Raw genomic sequence first — 25,737 nt, 5'->3', positions numbered from 1 at the left:
GGGGTGCTGGGCTCCTCTATCATTGAGGATGGGGATATTTGTGGAGCCTCCTCCTCCAGTGAGCTGTTTGATTGTCCACCACCATTCACGGCTGGATGTGGCAGGACTACGGAGCTTAGATCTGATCCGTTGGTTGTGGGACCACTTGGCTCTGTCTGTTACTTTGGCAATGCGAGTGGCTTCACCAGGGTGACGCCTCATATTGAGGTATGCCCGGTGTTGTTCTCGACATGCCCTCCTGCACTCTCCGTTGAACCAGGGTTGATCCCCTGGCCTGCTGGTAATGTTAGAGTGGGGGATGTGCCAGGCCATGAGGTTACAGATTGTAGTTGAGTACAATTCTGCTGCCGCTGATGGGCCACAGTGTGTCATCGATGTCCAGTCTTGGGCTGCTAGATCTGTTCAAAGTCTCTCCCATTTAGCACGGTGGTGGTGCCACACGACACAGTGGAGGGTTTCTTCAATGTGGAGATGGGATTTAGTCTCCACACATACGGTGCGGTGGTCACTTCTACCAATGCTGTCATGGACAGATGCTTCCACGCAGGCAGGTTGGTGAGAATGAGGTCAAGTGTGTTTCTCCCTCTTGTTGGTTCCCTCACCACCTGCTGTAGTCCCAGTCTGGTAGCTCTGTCCAGTAGGACCCGACCAGCTCGGTCTGTGGTGGTACTACTGAGCCACCCTTGGTGATGGACATTGAAATCCCCACCCAGAGTACATTCTGTGTCCTTGCCGCCCTCAATACCTCCTCCAAGTGCTGCTCAACGTGGAGAAGTACCGTCATCAGCCGAGGACGGACGGGACGTGGTAATCAGCAGGAGGTTTCCTTGCCCGTATTTAACCTGGTGCCATGAGACTTCATGGGGTCCAGAGTCGAGGTTGAGAGTTGCCAGGGCAACTCCCTCTCTGCTCTATACCACTGTGTGCCACCACCTCTGCCAGGTCTGTCCTGCCAGTGAGACAGTACGTACCCAGGAATGGTGATGGTGGAGTCTGGAATGTTAACTGTAAGGTCTGATTCTGTCAGTACAACGATGTCAGGGTGTTGCTTGACTGGTCTGTGAGACAGCTCTCCCAACTTTGGCTCAAGTCCCCAGATGTTAGTAAGAAGGACTTTGCGGGGTCAAAGGAGGATATGAGTGAACCAGCTGAGTTTTTACTGGTCATCAGATTATGGAATTCAAATTCACCATTTGCCATGGTGGGATTCAAACTCATGTCCACAGCGTATAACTGAGTTTCTGGATTACTGATCCAGTGGTAATCACCACTGTGCCAAATGTCCCTACTCCTAAATTCTAGCTTCTGAATGTGCGCGATCATTTTCCTCGTCCCCGACTGACTGTACATTTGACCGTTTTCCCAGTGCTAGTTCCAGCCACACATAATGCAGCTATGCATACCCAGACCAGTCAATGATAATATAACCTGACAATCTACCTCTTTAGCCCTTCTTGTTTGCCTACTCTGCACTTTCTCGACAACTTTACTCTGTATTCAGCTATTATTTTCCCTTGCACCAGTTTCATATGATCTTATCGACATGGATGGAATGTAAAACAAAGTTTTTCACTGTACCTTCATACATTTCATAATAACAAATCAATTAACCAATTTTTTCCATGATTCTAAAAGACTATAATACTGGCCAAAAAGAGGTGGTGGTCTTAAGGATTGGGAAAGCATCAGAATGCATCAAAGGAAGGCAAATGCACTGATAAAGAAAGGGAATACAAGAGTAGGCAGACAAATAATATAAAAACAGACAAGGAAAGAAATTAGTAAAACTCGATGTGGGATTCTTATTGTCTCAGGAGAAATTATATCGAAGAATAAGGAAAAAACAAAGATATTAAATATTTTGTGACTTAATTCATAAAGATGATTGAGACCACGGCTCCGGAAGGTGACATAATCTGTGCATATATTCTTCGACTGTTACAAGCTAATGGATGACTTAATTGAAGCCTTCAAGATATTAAGTGCAATATTTTTGTAAATGGAGAGTCATTCATTTCCAAGCCAAGAGTGCAACTACTGGAAGGACTCAGTATGTGGAGCAGGATCTGCGGAGGCAAAGGGATAGTCAGTACTTCATGTTCAGATCCTGCACCAGGACAGAGTATAGAGGGATATAGTATATAGAAGTGAGAAGGAGGGGTTTATTTTTTGCTTCAGATTCCAACAAGTGTATTCTGTATAGCTCCATTGTTATTGCTTCCAGGATCTTCAGAGATCAGTTTCAGTAGCTTATGCTGTGAAGCACATTGGATTGTTTTAAGGGATTGAAAGGGATTGGATTGAAAGGTGCTATAGGAATGCAGGACTCTCAAACTGTTGACACCATCTCAAAATTCTTCATCAGTTGGTGTTTGTGGTTCCATTCACGTTATGTTTACAAACACCGACTCCATTCAGTCTCATTCCCCAAGTGAGACAAAATGTCTTTTCTCTGAATTATTATTTTTATTAATGTGATGATACAAGTGATGAGATCTTGAAACTGGAAATACAACTTACTCTGTTTGTGTAGGGCCAGGAATGAGCTTCTGCAAATGGAGTAACATACATTCAGATTTTGTGCCATGCAAGTGGTAATTGATGCTATATCAATGTTTAATTTGAAATCCAGTGATAGATTTTTAAACAAAAGAGTGGGGTGCATAGGTAAAAAATGGGAAAAGATCTCAATGAATGGCAGAACAGATCTGAGGGGTTGAATGGCCTCTTTACACACTTAGTGACAGCTTGTAAATGTTACAGCTCTCAAAGCTAAAATTTCCTGTTGGAGATTTTGTTATCATAAGTTTCTGCAGAAAGCAGATCAGTCTGAAATATTAACTGTTTCTCTCTCCAAGACTGTTCAAGCTACCCTTTAAAGTAATGAGTAACCAGTATTTTCCCACTTTAACACTAGGTGCAGTTTATAATAATAATGGATTAAATAATAGCTTTGCATTTCAAGAATACTGAAGGTTCTTCCATGCAGTGGGATCTCCACAACTCCATTAAAAGTAGTAATTCACAGAGAAGGAAATTGTTCTGTCTAAATTGGCGAATGAGTCTGAATGGTCCAAGGCCAGATCTGTGTCTGTAACGTACAACTTGGAGGGAAGCACAGACACAAAGTCATTAGAAGCTATTGTAACGTTCCGTTATATTGGCTGGTGTATGTCTAGGGGAAATCCAGCCCAGCACCTGCCTCAACACTCCCCACAGGGTTGGTCGCCGCCCGAATCAATCACAAACATCAATCATCAGCCAGCACACCCAGTAAATTTTAACAAATACACTTTATAGATATTACTAATTCTATGACATTAATATACATTTGATACAGAGAGGAAAGTAATGAAAAAAAAAGGCGCCAACACTTATCAAAGTCCAAGTTCTTCGCGCGCTACAGTTGGAGCTCAATCAATTCCTGACGACCACCCGGATCCTGTTGACTCACGGCTCAGGACCACCCAGAGTGATCGACCAGAGCCTTTCCACACGTCCGCCGTCCTCCCCGTCTCTCCTCCGTCCTCCCCGTCTCCCCTCCGACTCCCCGTCTCTCCACCGTCCTCCCCCTCTCTCCTCCGACTCCCCACCAAAACCCCGTCCTCCCCATCTCTCCTCCAACTCCCCGTCTCTCCTCCCACTCCCCGTCTCTCCTCCGTCCTCGTCTCTCCCCCGACTCCCCGTCTCTCCCCCGACTCCCTGTCTCTCCTCCGACCCCCCGCCAAAACCCCGTCCACAGTCATATCATACAGCATGGTATCCGAAAACAAAACAATACATAACCACCCATTGGCTAGTAGAACGCTGCTATCTCAATTTAAAGTAAAACAAACTGCTAGCGCAAACTCGCTTCAGCGTTAAAGCACAACAAAGCCACATTCCCCAGATTAACATAACAAAGTCGCCATTTTAAATGTAACAAAAGAAAGACCCCGTACACTATGGAGTGGTACCAACAGTGAGTATTAGGGTTGCCAACTGTCCTGTATTGGCCGGGACATCCCGTATATTGGGCTAAATTGGTTTGTCCCGTATTTCCCCCACTAAGGTAAAGCATTCCTATGAAGCCTTTCGTGCCAAAATGGCGTAAAGCGAAGAAGCAATTACCATTAATTTACATGGGAAACATTTTTGAGCGTTCCCAGACCCAAAAAAAACCTACCAAATCATACCAATAACACATAAAACTTAAAATAACACTCTCATATTCTAAAAGTAGGAATAATATGATAAATACACAGCCTATATAAAGTAGAAATAATGTATGTACAGTGTATCAGAATCGGGAAGATTAAGCCAAAACCGATTTGTAGAAAAAAATCGGCAGGTACATGTATGCGCACGTCAAGTATGCGCACGTCAAGTATGTGCACGTCAAGTATGTGCACGTCAAGTATGCGCACACAGGTGCCCGCGCAAGGCTTCATAGTCACGGTAGTCTTCCCAGGGGTAAACATAAGTGTCCCGTATTTGACTGCTACTTTTGTCCCTTATCTGGGAGTGAGAAAGTTGGCAACCCTAGTTAGTATCCAAATCCTGCAGAGGTCCTGCATTTCCATAGCATCCTTCACACTGACCAAATCGCTTCACAGTGATTGAAGTACTTTTGGAGTATAATTAGCTTTGTAATGTTAGAAGTGAAATTGTGCATGGCAAGCTCCCACAAGCAGCAATGTAAAATAAATGAACTGATAATCTGAGTGACACTGAGTATTTTGTGGAGTTTAACAGTTTGCTCCAAGACACTGAAGGGATCTTTCTCACTGTTCTTTAAAATGGTGGCAAGGGATCTGATGGAGAGATGTGGGGGAATTAGAGGTCAGGTCGGAGTCCGAGTCTCTGGTCCGCATTTGAAGACCAGTGACATGACGTGGTTGAACGTTGGATGTTGGAGTCAGATGTGGACCAGCAGAGAGTGAACATGGGCCTCTACCTCCCCCCACCCCAGTCACTGAGTTGGTGACAGGTTCCTGAGTCAGAGTTCCATGTGGCAGAAGAAACGAGTTCCAATGACTTCCTGGGTCCACGAAACAGTGAGATTGGAGTTTCAGGCCTAGTGTTCGGATTCCCACCATCGGTGATTCCAGACGTTGAGGCCTGGTGTCCTGGAACTGATGCTGAGGATTGAGATTTGAAGACAAATCAGAACTCCAGAAGTGAAGGCCTGTTAGCCAGAGCCATGCCTGTGAATCTCTGTAAGTCTGCTGGGGAGGTCAAAGCCTGGTGTCCACAGTCCCGAGTCTGCATCTGCTAGAAGCTGGAGCTGAAGGTGAAGGCCTGTCCTGGGGTTCAGGTGCTGTATGGGTTGGAGGGAGAAACGGGGCTTGATCTTGCTGTTGTTGCTTTGTTGCTGTGTTATTCTGCCGAGTACTGAGGGCATGCAGACATCCCACCCTGCAAAAATTCATTTCAGGGAGGTAGCACCTAGGGTTGCCAACTTTCTCACTCCCAAATCAGGGACAAAAGGTGGCGTACCGCGGTGGTGTGGGTATGATCGGGCCTGGGATGGAGTGACTGAGGGGCAGATGGTATCAGGGAGCTTTTTCAAAGGAGGGAGAGAAAGAGAAAAAAAAACCCTGAATAGGTAAACAAATCCAATATATGAACCAGGTATACATATCTTCAGTGTTATATATGAAATGTAACACCAAATTATAACAAAGCATAATACAACATGAAATAACACCAAATAACCCTATCTGTATGAGCCTATAGAGTCGACATATAATCACTGCAAAAGAGGAAAAGGTGGGGGGGGGGTGGAACTCACCAAGTCTACTTTTTCCATGGATATTTCTCTCTGCTCTTGACTGATTCAACAATCCTTTGTCCTTTTGCACAGCCAGAGAGAAGTCCTTACACGACAAGTCACAGTTCACAGATATTTGAAGTTCATGTTTGATCAGCTCTGTGCTGCATCTGTTTCTTGAGTCTGACCACCTAATGGTCATCAGAGAGAAGATCCTCTCTACAAAGGCATTTGAGCCTGGCGCACTGAGGACAAGTGAGACAATCCTGAACATGTTGATCAAGTTGGCTTTCCCCATGTTTTGGAAAACTGCCACCCATTTCTCACTGGTGGATTTTGTGGTATCTTGTCTAGCTTTCTGTATTTCCTCCCGGCTAGCACAAAACTCTTCATAGAGTTGGTCCATATTGACTGTCTCTGTCATTTTGAGGGCAGCCACCACCTGCTCCAGGTCAGTGAAGGAGAGCTCTCATAGAGGCCAATCGGTTTCAGTTTCATCATGACATTTTCTGGTGAGAAATCAAACCACTTGTCAATGTATGTAATGATAGTCATAGAACTTCACAAAGTCCTGTTGCTGCTTGGACCTTTGTGCTGGCACTAGTTTGTCCGTCAGCTGCTTGGTCTGGTATCCAAAAAAGCTGTCCTGTTTCCACTGAAGCATCTTCATTTTGAACTTTCGGACTTCCTCGTAAACATCTGTGATGCAGAGTTTTGTTTCCTCCAGCTTTTTTACGAGTTAGTCAAAAATACACCCCACGTTGTGGAAAAAGCACAGATAAATTTCTGTAGCTCCAGTTTTTTCTTCATCCTCAAAAATCCTCTTCAGTACCACAGGACAGGTCTCAAGGGACCTGAAGTATGATGTAAGAGCTGGCCAGCTTTGCAGGAGACGTTCGACAGCTGGATGAAGAGAGAGCCATCGTGTGCAAACAACACAGAATTTCACGCCACTCAATGTCAACAAAGGCAAAAAATGAACGCAGTTCCTCTCTTTGGGAAGCAGATATTGAGAAGTGGCTGTAGACCTTTAGAATAATTGTCTCACTATCCACTGACAGCTGCTCACAGGCGTGCTTGCAGGCGTTATGAGCTGTGTGAGCTGGGCAATTAGCTTTCAGAATGCGATTGTTGGCACTGCTCAATAACTGGTAAACTGAGTTGTGTTTTCCAAAGTTTACATTGGCATTATCTGCTGCATAGGCTGTGACGTGTCTAATATCCAGTTCATACTTTTCCAGACAGCTCATCAGAGCTTGATGTATGCCATTTACAGTTTCATCACTGTCTTCATAAAAGTTAAGTAACTTGCACTGCACTCCATCAGACACAGAGAAATATCTCACGCACACTGGAAACATTTTTTATCCCTTGTTTGAGGCATCGGTAGCAACTGAGAAATACTCAGGCTCCGCGGGTTCACCTTCGTCAGTCGGGGACAGATCATCTATAATATCCCGCACAGTCTTTGGTCCAAAAACATTCATTGTAATCATCTCAGCTTTCGTTCTTCCCAAGTGCATCTTCCTCACAACATTTCAGTCATTAAACAAAGCACCGTTGAGCTTAGCAAGACAGTAGGTGCTGTTGTAGCAGAGTCCGTGTTTAACCGTGTGGTACACATACGAGGCTTCACTTGCCGCGATTTTGTCATTTTTCGCGGTAGATTTCATGAAGAATGCACCAATATTGCTTGCACCTTTAGCTAGTGTGGCCTTCTTGTGCACTTCTGTGGAAGCATTCTGAGTTAGGTCATTCTCACCGCCATGGCCAATTGAGAATTCCCGACGGCATAAAGTACGGAAGGCCTTTGTCGATGTCGAGTCACCGCTGACGGGCTTAACCCACGTCTTTTTTGCTTCCCATTGCTTGTTACAGCTGCACAGTCTTTTCTTTTTGGGAGGTTTATCCATATTGGCACATGCCAAACCGACCGAGCAACACCAGACGTTACTGAAACTTTTTGGTTGGGCAGGAATTGGCAAAATATAGTACACAACTGATGTGCATCAGGGGGCCTGTGATTGGATGACAGATGAATCACTCATGTGTGGTGTCAACAGCACATGCAACATTCACACACGCTGTTGTATCAGATCTAGGATCTGTCTGTAAGCGTGCCCTCTGGTGATCACAGAGTAGTAGCAGTCAAATACAGGAGAAGGGTGGTCCCGTATGGAGAATATGACGAGACGGTTCCAAATACAAGGTAGCGGCAGACGGCCGGACCTACCTAGCGAAGGCGTGGATACAAACGGTCCCCAACACTAGGTAGCGGCAAACGGTTGGACCTATCTAGCGAAGGCATGGATACAGACAGTTTCCCAACACTAGGTAGCGGCAAACGGCTAGACCTACCTGGTGAAGGCATGGACACAGAGACAGTTCAAAACAACAATAGACAGTTCCTTATCTTGCTCCAGCGATTGAATTTGACAGCTGTGCAGGCGAGGATTACAGGCGAGGCAAGGCTTCAGACAAGGCAAGGCGAGGCAAGGCTTCAGACAAGGCAAGGTGAGGCGAGGCAAGCTTCAGACGAGGCGAGGCGAAGTGAGGCAAGGCTTCAGACGAGGTGAGGCAAAGCGAGGAAAGGCTTCAGAGGAGGCGAGTCCAGGCAAGGCTTCTGATGAGGCAAGGCAAGGCTTCAGAGGAGGCAAGTCCAGGCAAAGCTTCTGATGAGGCAAGGCAAGGCTTCAGAGGAGGCAAGTCCAGGCAAGGCTTCTGACGAGGCAAGGCAAGGCTTCAGAGGAGGCAAGTCCAGGCAAAGCTTCTGATGAGGCAAGGCAAGGCAAGTCTTCAGACAAAGCAAGGCTTCAGGCGAGGCAACAGAGGGAAGGGGGAGGGGAGGGGAGGGGAGGGGAGGGAAGGGAAGGGAAGGGAAGGGAAGGGAAGGGAAGGGAAGGGAAGGGAAGGGAAGGGAAGGGAAGGGAAGGGAAGGGAAGGGAAGGGAAGGGAAGGGAAGGGAAGGGAAGGGAAGGGAAGGGAAGGGAAGGGAAGGGAAGGGAAGGGAAGGGAAGGGAAGGGAAGGGAAGGGAAGGGAAGGGAAGGGAAGGGAAGGGAAGGGAAGGGAAGGGAAGGGAAGGGAAGGGAAGGGAAGGGAAGGGAAGGGAAGGGAAGGGATTCAGACGGGGTTTATGGACAGGAACAATCCAGCAGCCAGAGGCTGAATCCTGAAGCTATTTATGAAGCCAGCCCAAATGAGAATCAGCTGCCTCAACAGAAACTGGGGAAAACCAGAAAACCTGGAGTAAGAAACATGGACTGGACTGTGAACCGGAATGCAGACCACACGGACCGGGCCATGACAATCATGGAGTCGTTTTTTTTATTCTATTACAACTTTAAGCAAGTCTACAGGGAGTTTGGCCTCATCACGTAGGACAGCAATAAAGTAGCTCCTTAGCAGCTAGCCAGCTAGTTTAAATAACATTAGCTATGCTAATGAACGAATGACACTTGTTAAACTTACCTCAACATGTCTTTAACAGTCATTTAACCCACCATGGGCAATAGAAAAGTCACTGTTGCAAACAGTGCAGCGAGCAACACTGTCATTATTTTTGACCCCTATTAGGCAGGGGTACACTTTAGTGTAGTCTGGGGTGACGTACGTTTCATATTTTCTTTTTTTGGAACACTCTGTCATGGCGCTGCAGGACACTAAACTGAACTGATGGACAATGAAAAAGAGAGAGAGGTCAATTGTAAAGCCCACCCACAGAGAAAACTGATAGGTCTACTTAGCACAAAGAGAGACCAATCAGGATGCGCGCTCTCTCTCTCTCTCTCTCTCTCTCTCTCTCTCTCTCTCTCTCTCTCTCTCTATCTCTCTCTCCATCTCACTCACTCACTGTCAAAAAATTGATTTCCAGGATATTGTATATAAATTGTGGGCGTCAGAGAACCGCTATCAATATGCAGGAGACTCCCGGAACTTCCGGGAGAGATGGGATGTCTGGGCATGCTGTGTTGGAGCCAGAATGTGTGGTGACATCTGCAGGCTAGGGTGTGTTACCTGAGCTACAGCTGACAGACAGAAAATACACCAGGCTCTCTCCTTCTAAGGAATTTTGGCAATGCATTTGTCATGGTCACACGTGAAGAACTGCCTGAGTCATTTCCTGGAAGTCTGCAAATACCAGGAGAACATTTCAGCAAAAGTAACTGCTTTCACGTGTAATTATGTAACTCTTCGCTTGACTGAAGAAATACAAGTGTGCAGTTGGAACCTCATGAGAAAAGCATCAAATCGCATTTCCTTTCTTATCAACATTCAGCAGAATACTTGCTCAAATCTAAAATTTGCACAAAAATATTTCCTGTTTTGTTTCAGATTTTACCCCAAACATCCGTATGGGCCATGTTTAGCCTTCCCTGAGGGTCGGCCTCCACACCCCTCTCTAGAACAGCATTCACACCACGTAGTATCTTTGTGTTGACTTTGCCAAAGCATTGCACTCCAATGCAACAATGCCAAGGGATCAATCTTGTGGCCTAATCTGAGCCCCTGATTCCATGCGGACCACCATACTGCAAAAGAATCAAAAGACATTCTATAGGGCATTCACATCCCTTTCAAGAGGTGCAAAGTGCAATGAACTATTCGTGGACAAGATATCGAAAGGACAGCAGCAAGCTCCCACAGAAACAATGTGAAAATGACTAGATACCCTGTTTTATGACAGAATAAATATTGGCTACACCCACTCGCCTGTGCTTCATAGCACAAATGTTGATGCTAGAATCTGTAACTGGCGGGAGGAGCGCAGCCCTCCAGTGAAAAATGATATTGTATCTGCTAAATAGGGGCCGTGGACAATTCTGATTTGATGGAGATGGACGTGAAAGTACAGAGGAACATCTGGAAAAATTTCTGAAATGCTCGTTCGCTGCTGTCGTTACTGTGCGGTTGGGAATCTTTTGGAGGGAAGGCCTCAAAATCCCCGGCTTTGCCTGCTGTTGGCGACGGAGAAGGAGGTCGAATCGTTCAGATAGAGATGGCACTCAGTACTTGGTGTCAGAAAGCTGATCAGAGCTCGAAGTTTTCGGATGACTCAGAGTCGGACCGTGATCAGGTATGGCAGGGAGAGTTTTCCTTCCTTCTCCCGTCTGCGTGAGATGTGGGACATTTGAGAAACTTTGAACTTTTACTGTGCTCATGGACTTCTTCATCAAGTTATGGTATTGTTGCACTGTTGTAACTATATGTTATAATTATGTGGTTTTGTTAGTTTTTTCAGTCTTGGTCTGTCCTGTGTTTTGTGATATCACACCGGAGGAAATATTGTATCATTTCTTATTACATGCATTACTAAATGACAATAAAAAAGGACTGTGTGTCTTCATAATCTAATCCAGTAAGTTTAGATTGACTTAGTGTGTCAAATTCCATAACTTTGTACCTCAGCCACCCAGGGAAGAAGGTGTCAGAGGCAGTCCATCGAGGTGGTACAAGGCCTTGGACATTTTTGTTGTAATTGCAAGACCATGTTGGACATTGGTAATGTAGAATACTATTCGACTCGCTAGTTCATTGATGCGACTGATGGCGGGAGAGTCACGTGTCCTCGCTATGGCCCTCATACCTCGGAGTTACCTGTTGTGGCTGCCGGAGAAGAGACGCCGGAGTGGACTGTGTGCCACTGAACTCTGCACTGGGTTGGGGACTGGCCCATTCTCTGGGTGTCAATCATAGTAGTCATAGTCATACTTTATTGATCCCAGGGGAAATTGGTTTTCGTTACAGTTGCACCATAAATAATTAAATAGTAATAAACCATAAATAATTAAATAGTAATATATAAATTATGCCAGGAAACAAGTCCAGGACCAGCCTATTGGCTCAGGGTGTCTGACCCTCCAAGGGAGGAGTTGTAAAGTTTGATGGCCACAGGTAGGAATGACTTCCTATGACGCTCTGTGTTGTATCTCAGAAGAATGAGTCTCTGGCTGAATGTACTTCTGTGCCCAACCAGTACATTATGTAGTGGATGGGAGACATTGTCCAAGATGGCATGCAACTTGGACAGCATCCTCTTTTCAGACACCGCCGTGAGAGAGTCCAGTTCCATCCCCACAACATTACTGGCCTTATGAATGAGTTTGTTGGTGTCTGCTACCCTCAGCCTGCTGCCCCAGCACACAACAGCAAACATGATAGCACTGGCCACCACAGACTCGTAGAACATCCTCAGCATTGTCCGACAGATGTCAAAGGACCTCAGTCTCCTCAGGAAATAGAGACGGCTCTGACCCTTCTTGTAGACAGCCTCAGTGTTCTTTGACCAGTCCAGTTTATTGTCAATTCGTATCCCCAGGTATTTGTAATCCTCCACCATGTCCACACTGACCCCCTGGATGGAAACAGGAGTCACCGGTACCTTAGCTCTCCTCAGGTCTACCACCAGCTCCTTAGTCTTTTTCACATTAAGCTGCAGATAATTCTGCTCACACCATGTGACAAAGTTTCCTACCGTAGCCCTGTACTCAGCCTCATCTCCCTTACTGATGCATCCAACTATGGCAGAGACATCCAAAAACCTCTGAAGATGACAAGACTCTGCAGTAGTTGAAGTCCGAGGTGTAGATGGTGAAGGGAAAGGAAGACAAGACAGTCCCCTGTGGAGCCCCAGTGCTGCTGGTCACTCTGTTGGACACAGTGTTGCAAGCACACGTACTGTGGTCTGCCAGTCAGGTAATCAAGAATCCATGACACCAGGGAAGCATCCACCTGCATCGCTGTCAGCTTCTCCCCCAGCAGAGCAGGGCGGATGGTGTTGAACGCACTGGAGAAGTCAAAAAACATGACCCTCACAGTGCTCGCTGGCTTGTCCAGGTGTTGCCCTCCCATGTTCACTTGGTGGAAGATAAGCAGGATTGCATCCATCTGCAGCTGCATTAGTGCAAGGTGAGGACTGCTGCAGGATAGTTCTTGCAGAAACATGGCTCCAGGTCAACGTCCATGATCCACCAATCTACAGGACATGACGCTCAAGGACTTGGGCTATTCTTCTATCATTTTTTTTGTAACTATGCTGTTCTACTTTCGTAATTATATGTGCTGTGTGCTGTATATGACAGTTGGTTTTGTGTTTTACACCTTTTGGCCCCAGTAGAACGCTGTTTTGTCTGGTTATATTCATGTGTATGGTTGAATGACAATTAAACTTGAATTTGAAACCTAACAAACAATGTGATCTGGAGCTCTCTCTCTGTGAGACTGAATGGTAGGCTAGATGATAAACTTTAGAGTGGAGTCTACTGAACTGAGAAGTTAAATAGAGTTGGCACCTGGCAGTCTGATGCAAGCAGCTTGTTCCTGCGTATGTGGGGAAGCAGCTCGCAGGCTTTTCCATCAAGTGACTTTTACATAGAAAACACAGCTCCACACACCAGATGAGTGGACAGTTGGCCTTTGATACAGTTGTTACTGAGCTGCTCACATTTTTTTACCTCTTGCTGGGTTCAGAGATGGTGCAGCAAGCAAACTCCTCCTTACAGCTTTGGAGATAGATTTACCTATTTATTCAATGTACTATCTCCAATATCCTGTCCCCTCCACTGTGGGGAAGATCAAATTCTATGCGACACATCTTTTGTACTCTCTTGGTTATTATCTGCCTTGATGCTCTGTTAGTCCCTACAGACTCTCTGGATGATCTGACTTAGCATCCATCATAAGTACCTAGGGAAGAATCTGTGGTGGAGATACAATGGAACAAAATACAGGGGAGTGAGAGTAATAGGATTGTTCATCATATCTTTGTTCTGTAGTGTGCTATTCTCTTCTGAGCTTTTGAAGCTTGACAAAGAGGAACTTCCATCACAACTTTCCAACCAAACTCACCACATTTGGCAAGAGAGGGGCAAGCAAGGGGACGTCAGAGGTGACAAAAAAGTAAGAAGTATTAGGGGGACCAATATCCTGGCAGGGAGATTAGCGGGGGCTACTGAGGTGACTTTAAACTAGAATGGTTGGGGGGTGGGAATCAAATTAAAGAGGCTAGGTGTGAGGAGGTTAGTTCACAACAGGGGGATGGGAACCAGTGCAGAGAGACAAAGGGGTGTAAAGTGAGGGTAGAAGCAAAAAGTACTAAGGAGAAGAGTAAAAGTGGCAGGCCGACAAATCCAGGGCAAGCATTAAAAAGGGCCACTTTTCAACATAATTGTATAAAGGCTAAGAGAGTTGTAAAAGAGCGCCTGAAGGCTTTGTGTGTCAATACAAGGAGCATTCGTAATAAGGTGGATGAATTGAAAGTGCAGATTGTTATTAATGATTATGATATAGTTGGGATCACAGAGACATGGCTCCAGGGTGACCAAGGATGGGAGCTCAACGTTCAGGGATATTCAATATTCAGGAGGGATAGACATGAAGGAAGGGGAGGTGGGGTGGCGTTGCTGGTTAAAGAAGAGATTAACGCAATAGAAAGTAAGGACATAAGCCGGGAAGATGTGGAATCGATATGGGTAGAGCTGCGTAACACTAAGGGGCAGAAGACGCTGGTGGGAGTTGTGTACAGGCCACCTAACAGTAATAGTGAGGTCGGAGATGGTATTAAACAGGAAATTAGAAATGTGTGCAATAAAGGAACAGCAGTTATAATGGGTGACTTCAATCTACACGTAGCTTGGGTGAACCAAATTGGTAAAGGTGCTGAGGAAGAGGATTTCTTGGAATGTATGCGGGATGGTTTTTTGAACCAACATGTCGAGGAACCAATTAGAGAGCAGGCTATTCTGGACTGGGTTTTGAGCAATGAGGAAGGGTTAATTAGCAATCTTGTTGTGAGAGGCCCCTTGGGTAAGAGTGACCATAATATGGTGGAATTCTTCATTAAGATGGAGAGTGACATAGTTAATTCAGAAACAAAGGTTCTGAACTTAAAGAGGGGTAACTTTGAAGGTATGAGACGTGAATTAGCTAAGATAGACTGGCAAATGCCACTTAAAGGATTGACGGTGGATATGCAATGGCAAGCATTTAAAGGTTGCATGGATGAACTACAACAATTGTTCATCCCAGTTTGGCAAAAGAATAAATCAAGGAAGGTAGTGCACCCGTGGCTGACAAGAGAAATTAGGGATAGTATCAATTCCAAAGAAGAAGCATACAAATTAGCCAGAGAAAGTGGCTCACCTGAGGACTGGGAGAAATTCAGAGTTCAGCAGAGGAGGACAAAGGGCTTAATTAGGAAGGGGAAAAAAGATTATGAGAGAAAACTGGCAGGGAACATAAAAACTGACTGTAAAAGCTTTTATAGATATGTAAAAAGGAAAAGACTGGTAAAGACAAATGTAGGTCCCCTGCAGACAGAAACAGGTGAATTGATTATGGGGAGCAAGGACATGGCAGACCAATTGAATAATTACTTTGGTTCTGTCTTCACTAAGGAGAACATAAATAATCTTCCAGAAATAGTAGGGGACAGAGGGTCCAGTGAGATGGAGGAACTGAGCGAAATACATGTTAGTAGGGAAGTGGTGTTAGGTAAATTGAAGGGATTGAAGGCAGATAAATCCCCAGGGCCAGATGGTCTGCATCCTAGAGTGCTTAAGGAAGTAGCCCAAGAAATAGTGGATGCATTAGTGATAATTTTTCAAAACTCATTAGATTCTGGACTAGTTCCTGAGGATTGGAGGGTGGCTAATGTAACTCCACTTTTTAAAAAAGGAGGGAGAGAGAAACCGGGGAATTATAGATCGGTTAGCCTAACGTCGGTGGTGGGGAAACTGCTGGAGTCAGTTATCAAAGATGTGATAACAGCACATTTGGAAAGCGGTGAAATCATCGGACAAAGTCAGCATGGATTTGTGAAAGGAAAATCATGTCTGACGAATCTCATAGAATTTTTTGAGGATGTAACTAGTAGAGTGGATAGGGGAGAACCAGTGGATGTGGTATATTTGGATTTTCAAAAGGCTTTTGACAAGGTCCCACACAGGAGATTAGTGTGCAAACTTAAAGCACACGGTATTGATGTGGATGGAGAATTGGTTAGCAGACAGGAAGCAAAGAGTGGGAATAAACGGGACCTTTTCAGAATGGCAGGCGGTGACTAGTGGGGTACCGCAAGGCTCAGTGCTGGGACCCCAGTTGTTTACAATATATATTAATGACTTGGATGAGGGAATTAAATGCAGCATCTCCAAGTTTGCGGATGACACGAAGCTGGGTGGCAGTGTTAGCTGTGAGGAGGATGCTAAGAGGATGCAGAGTGACTTGGATAGGTTGGGTGAGTGGGCAAATTCATGGCAGATGCAATTTAATGTGGATAAATGTGAAGTTATCCACTTTGGTGGCAAAAATAGGAAAACAGATTATTATCTGAATGGTGGCCGATTAGGAAAAGGGGAGGTGCAACGAGACCTGGGTGTCATTATACACCAGTCATTGAAAGTGGGCATGCAGGTACAGCAGGCGGTGAAAAAGGCGAATGGTATGCTGGCATTTATAGCAAGAGGATTCGAGTACAGGAGCAGGGAGGTACTACTGCAGTTGTGCAAGGCCTTGGTGAGACCACACCTGGAGTATTGTGGGCAGTTTTGGTCCCCTAATCTGAGGAAAGACATCCTTGCCATAGAGGGAGTACAAAGAAGGTTCACCAGTTTGATTCCTGGGATGGCAGGACTTTCATATGAAGAAAGACTGGATGAATTGGGCTTGTACTCGTTGAAATTTAGAAGATTAAGGGGGGATCTGATTGAAACGTATAAAATCCTAAAGGGATTGGGCAGGCTAGATGGAGGAAGATTGTTCCCGATGTTGGGGAAGTCCAGAACGAGGGGTCACAGTTTGAGGATAAAGGGGAAGCCTTTTAGGACTGAGATTAGGAAAAACTTCTTCACACAGAGAGTGGTGAATCTGTGGAATTCTCTGCCACAGGAAACAGTTGAGGCCAGTTCATTGGCTATGTTTAAGAGGGAGTTAGATATGGCCCTTGTGGCTACGGGGGTCAGGGGGTATGGAGGGAAGGCTGGGGCGGGGTTCTGAGTTGGATGATCAGCCATGATTGTACTGAATGGCGGTGCAGGCTCGAAGGGCCGAATGGCCTACTCCTGCACCTATTTTCTATGTTTCTACGTTTCTAAAAATTAACGGTCTAGTGAGAATAAGGAACTGAAAGAAATAAGTTAAGTTAAAAAATGGATGAGAAAAGTTGGTGAGTCTGAAAGGCAGTAAATCCCAATGGACAATATCCAGGAGCTTTGACCGAGCTCGCTACAGAGATAGCTGCTGCTCTGGTGTTTAAAATTCCGATATTGCTTCAGTGGATTGGAGGCTAGCAAATGTAACCCCATTGTTTAAGAAAGGAAGGAACAAGAAAAGTGGGAATCACCAGCTGGGTAGCCCCACAAAAAAGGCAGAAAATTGCAGCAATCTTAAAAAAAAGATACAATAATAGGACAAATTTTAAAAGTATAGAATAGTAAGATGTGACTTATAATGCAAAATCATGCTAAACTCCTCAACAATTCCAACTCTAGATTAGACTGATGTCAAGCACAGGTTTAACTCCACATTTTTGTTTGGTCACCATGGCTATACTTTGCCTCCAACAAGCTTCCTGCTGGAGCAGCCCTAATCTTCAGGAATATTTGGCAGAAGAACTAAACCAAAGCCAGCAACCTCCCTCCCCTCCCCTCCCCAATACCGCAGGCCTACATCATCAGCTCAGAGGCCCTGTTACATGCAGCTGAGTACATTTGGTAGTTTATGATGTTTACGTGCCAACAACCGACTTCAGAAATATCTTCTGAGCTTTGTCACAGGAAGAGATGATCAGATATCAAAGAAACAATTCAAGGATGTTCTCAGAGTTTCCTTGATAATTGGAACTTCTTACTGACTTGTGGCCCACGACTGCTGAGAGTCTGGAAGGCCTATTTACCATTTAGCATGAGAGCCATGAGTCCATTCACAGTAGCCTCACATAAATGGTGAAGGGGGCATACCACCCCCCCAAGCTAACTACCCATTTATTCCCCAGGAATCTCCTGCCCCACCTGAGAAAAATTCAACATCATCCTCATCATTCACCTCAGAACGCAGAGAACGGGAGTAAGAAAGTCCTTCCCAACTCCACAAGTCGAGCCTGAGAGAGACGAACGCTGTGATTCTCGGTGGAGATCTTCATCAGTTACAGGAGTTGGGAGGAAGTACAAGGAGGACTTCTGAGCAGGGCGATGCCTCGAGAAAATATGGAGCAATGTGGAGCAAAAGGATATAAACATACTTTTGGCTGACAAATTGGCCTGGAGCTACGGGAAATCCATAAAGTCTACAGTCCTTGTTTGTTGACTGCAAGTATGATCCAATGAATTCCAAATATAGACCTTTTTAAAATTCTTCAGAAGAGGGCAATCTATTCCATCCCACAATAACAAGTGATGGGGGACAGATATGAATTCCTCTGTCATTATGTTTTGGAAAGCATGTAGTGTTACAGAAATTTCAAAGAAGCAAATTCCAACTGAAACATAAAATAAGTGGAAATAACATATATATTATTTTGCAAGCAGTTTTAAACATGATCTGTTAAAACCAAAGGGGGTCCATTTTGACCCAGATAAGTTATGAGTGTCTTCAAATTATTTTAAAAATTTCATCTTCAAAGGTTGTTTTATGATCACTTAAGGAGGTGAATGGTCAATGTCCATTGGTTAAAATCACTTGGCAATTGCAGTTGTTTCTGTTATAATATAGGAAATCCAGGAGACCATTCCTGTAGTCAGCTCCTATAAATAACAATATAACAATCTGTTCTTTCACTCTTTCAATAATAATCTTCACATTTACAGATTTATAGAACAGGGCACATCTGCAACACAAGACAAATCAAAGATTACAAGCTTACAAAGTTTACACTCTATCAGTACAACGTTACAGTTCCTTCAAACACTTAGGTCCATCAGACCTAAGACTATTATTCTTGTCTATTTAATATTTCAATAATATTTGAGTAATCTTGTAAATATATAGTTTGATTAAGCATTGTTTGTGGATTATATGTCTAGATATGTGAACTGCATAGGTCATCATGCTACCATGTGATATGTGCATACTTCACTTAAAGTAAACATGACGTTAGACCCACATTTCAGACTCTCGTGTCTTCTCTTAAATTAGTTTAATGTTTTGAAGTTACAAAACATAACAGTGGTGATGAAGTATTTTTAAAATAAACCTGACATGCTGAAGCACAGCAGGATTTTCAAACTGTGAGGAATGGCGAGTAGAAAACGCGGCCTAGCACCTGCAGAGACTGTTGAGTTTTTTAAAAAGACAGAAAATGAAAGAATTCATGCAATCATGAACAGTGAGGACTGGGTGAAAATTATCATTAAAAATGCAGAAATGACTGGCAATGTTGGGAAAAATTGACACAACAGTTAACTGGATTTTGTATACAGTTCTGAGCAAATTGAACAGTATTTTAAAGCAAATGGAATAACCAATGAGAAACGTACCAATTTTGCTGAATGCATTGAGCTTAAGGCATACAATTTGCTTTAAAGGTTGATTGTTGTGGAAATAGCAGGGGCTCTGACAGAAATATTTCAAATGTCATTAGAAACGGGGATGGTGGTACGTCAGTGACTTGGAGGATGGAATTGATGGCTTTCTGGCCAAGTTTGCAGATAACACAAAGGTAAGTGGAGGGGCAGGCAGTGCTGAAGAAGCAGGGAGCCTACAGAAGGACTTGGACAGATTGGGAGAATGGACAAAGAGGTGTAGAGAAATGTATGATCATGCGCTTTGTGACAAGGAATAAAAGCAAAGACTATTTTTTTAAATGGCAAGAAAATTAAAACATCAGAGGTACAAAGGGATTTAGGGATCCTTGTGCAGGATACCCTAAAGGTTAATTTGCAGGTTGATTTGGTGGTAAGGAAGGCTAATGCAATGTTCACATTCATTTCAAGAGGACTAGAGTATAAGGGTTAGGATGTATTGCTGAGGTTTTATTAGGCATTGATCAGATTGCACTTGGAGTATTGTGAGCATTTTGGGCCCCGTATCTCAGAAAAGATTAGGCATTGGAGATGGTCCGGGGGAGCTTCTTGAGATTTATTCCAGAAATGAAAGGGCTAACATATGAGGAGCATTTGATGGCTGTACTCACTGGAGTTTAAATGAATGAGGGTGGCTCTCATTGAAACCTATCAAATATTGAAAGGCCGAGATAGAGGATCAGAATAGAGGGGCTTCCGTTTCGAACAGAGTTGAGGAGGAATTTCTTTAGCCAGAGTGTAGAGAATCTGTTGAATTCATTTTCACAGATGGCTGTAGCAGCCAAGTCATTAAGTATATTTAAAGCAGAGGTTGATGGTTTTTTTGGTTAGTCGGAGCATCAAAGGTTATAGGGAGAAGGCAGGAGAATGGGGTTGAGAGGGATGGTAAATCAGCCATGATGAAATGGAGAGCAGACTTGATGGGTTGAGTGGTGTAATTCTGTTCCTATGCCTTATGGTCTAAGTAAATCTCAAAGGAAATAAATTATCCCATGGGCAGACAACTGAATAGATCCTGATTAAAGAGGCAACAATCAGGACTTCCATTCATTGACAAACTAATTTTCATATTGATGATGTCACCTGTGGCAAGAAATCAAAGCCTTTATAATGAACCTTGTTCCTTTTGAAAATTAACTCTCTCCTCCACGGGCAGCCAAGACTATGAAGCTTCTATGAACCTGCTGTCAGGTTAAATTAGCACAAACCGTGACTGGCTTTTCATTGCCCGTGATCACCCATCTACCTGAACAGCAAGACTGTGAGCCGTAATTATATAGAGTCAGTACAGTTCTCAACACTTGCAAGTTAAATTGTGTTGATTATCAGTTCTCGTGAACTAAAAATCAAGTCAAGGAACAGCATTAATTACCCATGCGGGTTCCTTCAAGATACTTTGAGCTTATTTTTGTGTAAAGGGAATAGATTTTTGGATAAATGATGCCACACATTTACTGAACAGATGCTTTTAATGAGATCTCAAGACATGCAGTAGGCAATTCAGAAATGTCTTTGTTCAGATGGTGGTAAAAATCTGGTGAGCATTACTAGCAATTAGAAATTTACACCAAGAAGCCACTCAGCTCATTGTGACTATGCCAGTTAAAAACAGCTCCCCAGCCTACGCCCACCCTCCAGGACTAGGCCCAATCATTCCAGAGCTTCTTGGAATCCTTTGAAGTTTAAAGGACGTGGGAGTTTGCCTCAGGCAGTATCCCAGATGCCAAAAAGCCTTTTCAGATCCCTCAAAACATCTAATCTTTTATTCTAAACCATATCATCTAGTTTTAGATACTTTTATTGAGAGAAAAGTTTCCAACCATCTGCTCTATCTACATCTCATATAGTTTTGTATAGCACTATCAGCTCCTCTGTTCCAAGGTAAACAAACTTGACCTCGGCAGCCTCCATCATAACCTGAAAAGTCTCACGCTTCCTGATGAGTTTCCTTTGTCAGTTGCAGTTATTGTGTGACAATCAGAAATGTACACTTAGATCAGCTGTGACCTCATCGAGTATTTTATAAAGTTGCATCATAAACTCTTTGTCCTGACTAATGAAGGGAAGTGCACACACAAGATACTGCAGGAACTCAGCAATCCAGGCAGCGTCTATGGAGAAAAGTATAGTTGACGTTTCAGGCCGAAGCCCTTTGGCAGGACTGACAAGTGACCCGTATCTGTTCTATACTGCCAATTTAGGAGATCTTTGGTTTTTACACAAAGAGCACTTGTCCCTCAGTACACCTTAGGGCCCAATTGACTATGTCCTACCCTTGTTAATCCTTCCTTGCACCTGTCAGGATTAAACTCCATCTGCCACTACTCAGCCCACTTCTTACAAACCATCAATATCATCCTAGCAAGGGTTCCCAATCTGGGCTCCACAGACACCTTGGTTAATGGTAAGGCTCCATGGCATGAAAAAGGTTGGGAACCCCTACCCGACAGCCTTAGGTTATCCTTCTCGCTGTTAATGACACGATCAATATTCTTGTCACCTGTAAACTTACTAATCATACACGCTCTATTCAGATCCAAATCATTCATATGTATAATGGCAACGATCCAGCACCGATTTCTGTGATACACCACTGGTCATAGATCCCCAATTACAAAAGCACCTTTCCACCATTACTGAGCCAATTTACTCTGAATGAATCTCATGAGCCCCTATTTTTTGTACCAGTCTCCCATGTAGGGCTTTGTATAGATCTCTCAGGTGCACGTAGACTACATCAATCAAACTGCCCCCTTCAATACCTTTTGATAATGCTCTGAACAATTCAGATTGGTCAGGCAGGAACTTCTTCCCAACAATACCATGATGATTACCTTTGATCAAGTATAGATTAATTCTGACCCTCATTGTTTTGCAATAACTTCTCTACCACTGATGTTGGACTCACGGGCCTGTAACTTTCTGAAATAGCTCGTGTGAATAAAGGTACATTTTCAGTTGTCTAGTCATCTGGCATCTCACCAGTGGCCAGCAAAGATTTAAAAACTTTACCATTCTGTCATTTATTTGTTCTCCACTATAATTCCCATTTCATTAAGCGATCCAAATAAATTTTTGTAAATCTTTTCAATTTTATAAATCTATAGATAGCTTTAGAGCTTGGATACAGAGTCAAGTAGTCTGGAAAACATAGGTGCTGGAATCAGAAACTAAAACAGTAATGTTGGAAAAACTCAACCAGTCAAGCAGCATGTGTGTGAGGAAAATCTGGTTAATGCGTCAGGTCTCACAATGACTCTCACTAAGAATGGTGGGAAGAGTGGAAAACAGAACTAGCAGGAGGATTGAGACGTAACTCAAAAGGCTATATGTAGAAAATACAAATCAGGTGATAAGGCGCATGAGTACTGACCACTACAGAGGCATTTTAGAGACAAGAAAGGTTCAACTTGTCGCTGCCCATAAAAAACTCATGGAGACTATTCATGCAGTACCACAAGCATAGAGACAGTAAATTTTAAAAAATGGTATTTACTTTTTGAGAGAATCAACTAACAAATCTGCATTAGTTTTCTTAGCACAACTTTATCTGAATTCAATGCAATCAGCGTTGGCACATAGTGGAATCCATCACAACTTGCATTGCTGTGATCTTTGACACAAAGTTTGAAAAGCACTGCTTGAAGTGGATTCTCCTACTACCACTGCACCAAAAATTACCAATCACAGTAATTTTCAATTTATAATCCAGCTCCAAAACGCAAGCATAAGGATAGGTTTTGAAAACGTGTAAACTTTTCCGGTGAAGATGGCACCAAGCTACCGTCTCCATTGAGGTCACAGCTCACACTTAGTTGTACTTTCAGGTTTTTAGGTTTGTGGGAATGGTTTTGGGGACAGAGAGGGGAATTAGGGATCAGGTTAGTGTTTAGTGGATGGAGATGTGAGGGAATGAGAGGACAGGCCCAAGAATCAACCTCTGATTATCTGAAAACTCCGCGTACTGTTAATCTTTGAAAATAATACAAAATGGGATTCCACATTAGTCAGTAATGAAAGTCAAATCAGAATTTAGGCCATTCATGTGTGAGGCTGGCCGAGGGGGCACTGTCAGGGGAGCCAGCTGTGGAAAGTGAGAGATTAAGTTGAGGCACCATTTCCTATTTAGTGCTAGAAATGAACTTTAAAGGAGAATGAAAAGCAGAAAAGCCCTCCCATTGTCTGAGCCAATGTCTTTCTCTCAGCAACAGCCACTACAAATTATGATTAATGGGATCTTGCCATGCATCTACTTCAGAGCAATATTGACAGCAGTGCACTTGTATTTGGTTGGTTGCAGGATGTTCTGATGTGTATGGATGCTTTATTATATATTTATTCTCTTTTTAAAATGTTTTATCTGAATAATGATTTTTCTCTTGTTCCTTTAAGGGGAGCATGGCGAATGAAGAAGCCTATGATGATTTTCTGAACGACTATGACAATGGATCTTATCACGATTACAGGAATTACACCATTGACTACTTTCAGTACCATCACCTGTGTGAGAAAGATGATGTCAGACAATTTGCAAAATACTTCCTGCCACTGTTCTATGGAGTAACGCTGATAGCCGGGATTGCTGGGAACTTTATGGTGGTAGCCATTTATGTCATTTACAAAAGGATCAAATCCAAGACAGATTTATACATCATGAACCTGGCCATTGCTGATTTGCTGCTGCTGGTTACTCTTCCTTTCTGGACAGCCTACTCTATCCACGGATGGATATTTGGAGACATCATGTGTAAGCTCTGCTCAGTGCTGTTTGAAGTGAATTTCTGCGCCAGTATGCTGTTTTTAGCTTGTATCAGTGTTGACCGCTATCTTGCCATCTCCCAGACAACCAGGCCAGCCACAATGGGGAGGAAGGCTAAGGTCATCTGTCTGTGTGTCTGGCTGGTGGCTATAGTTCTCAGCATTCCCTATTTCATTTTCTCTTCAACCATGAAGTTCGGTGACCGACAGCTCTGCAGACTCCTTTTCCCTCCACAGAAGGCCAAGACAGCCAGGGTGACAGTCCAGGTGTTTGACATCCTCCTGGTGTTCGCAATCCCATCACTGGTTATGCTGTACTGCTATTCCGCTGTGGCCAAGGTGGTTTACAGGAGTGCTGGTGGAAGGAAGCACAGGGCACTCAGGGTGCTCCTGGCAGTCGTGGGTTTCTTCTTCCTAACTCAGCTGCCATATAACATCATCAAATTCTGCCGCCTGCTGGACGTGATCCACGCGTTTATCCAGGACTGTGAGATCAGTAAGAGGGTGGATATCGCCACACAGGTCACCGAGACTATCGCATTGTTTCACAGCTGCCTCAACCCAATCCTGTACGCCTATATGGGAGCGTCATTCAAAGGCTACGTCCTGAAAGCAGTCAAGAAGAGCAGATTTTGGCACCGGAACCAGGACACGACCATTGCTCTCGAGAGCTCCTTCAACTCTCTGACCCAGTCAGAGCATACAAGCAGTTTCTCCATCTAGCAATGCAACTGAGTGGAGATTCTGGCAAAGGAAACCTTCGAGGATTCCGAACCAGAGTTTCTACCCTCTCTCTGGTACCTCTTGACCTCACTCCCAGGAGGACTAGCTCAAATGTGTAGACACTATTCCACAATCCCACACCGCACCCCAATCCCACACCACACCTCAGTCCCACACCCCAATCCCACACCATACCCCAATCCCACACCACTCCCCAATCCCACACCATACCCCAATCCCACACCACTCCCCAATCCCACACCACACCCCAATCTCACATCCTAATCCCACATCACTCCCCAATCCCACATCACACCCCAGTCCCACACCAACACCCCAATCCCACACCACACCTCAGTCCCACACCGACTCCCCAATCCCATATCACACCCCAGTCCCACACCGACACCCTAATCCCACAGCGATTCCCCAATCCCACATCACTCCCCAATCCCACACCCCAATCCCACATCACTCCCCAATCCCACACCCCAATCCCACATCACACCCCAGTCCCACACTGACACCCCAATCCCATACCGACTCCCCAATCCCACACTCACACCCCAATCCCACACCGACTCCCCAATCCCACACCGACTCCCCAATCCCACATCACACCCCAGTCCCGCACTGACACCCCAATCCCACACCGACTCCCCAATTCTACACCGACTTCCCAATTCCACACCGACTCCCCAATCCCACACCGACTCCCCAATCCCACACTGACACCCCAATCCCACATCACTCTCCAATCCCACACTCCAATCCCACACTCCAATTCCACACCCCAATCCCACATCACTCCCCAATCCCACACCACACCCCAATCTCACACCACACCCCAATCCCACACCACACCCCAATCTCACACCACACTCCAATCCCACATCCCAATCCCACATCACTCCCCAATCCCACACCACACCCCAATCCCACACCACACTCCAATTTCACACCACACTCGAATCCCACACCACACCCCA

The 25,737-nt window shown here is 44.5% G+C and overlaps 1 protein-coding gene across 1 annotated transcript in view; it reads left to right on the top strand.

Moving 5' to 3' along the window:
* LOC134358098 (atypical chemokine receptor 4-like) overlaps positions 1-25,492 on the top strand; it is a 40,170-nt gene extending 14,678 nt beyond the window's left edge. Inside the window, exon 2 of the mRNA XM_063070070.1 lies at positions 23,660-25,492. Coding sequence (XP_062926140.1) covers positions 23,666-24,748 — 1,083 coding nt within the window. The 5' untranslated portion in view covers positions 23,660-23,665 and the 3' untranslated portion in view covers positions 24,749-25,492. The remainder of the gene's footprint in view (positions 1-23,659) is intronic.
* The last annotated feature ends 245 nt before the right edge of the window (positions 25,493-25,737 follow it).

This window comes from Mobula hypostoma, chromosome 17 (genome assembly GCF_963921235.1).
Source record: "Mobula hypostoma chromosome 17, sMobHyp1.1, whole genome shotgun sequence".
NCBI classification, from domain to species: Eukaryota; Metazoa; Chordata; class Chondrichthyes; order Myliobatiformes; family Myliobatidae; genus Mobula; species Mobula hypostoma.
Note: the sequence above shows the minus strand (reverse complement) of the source record. Positions and strands in the feature narration are given on the sequence as shown.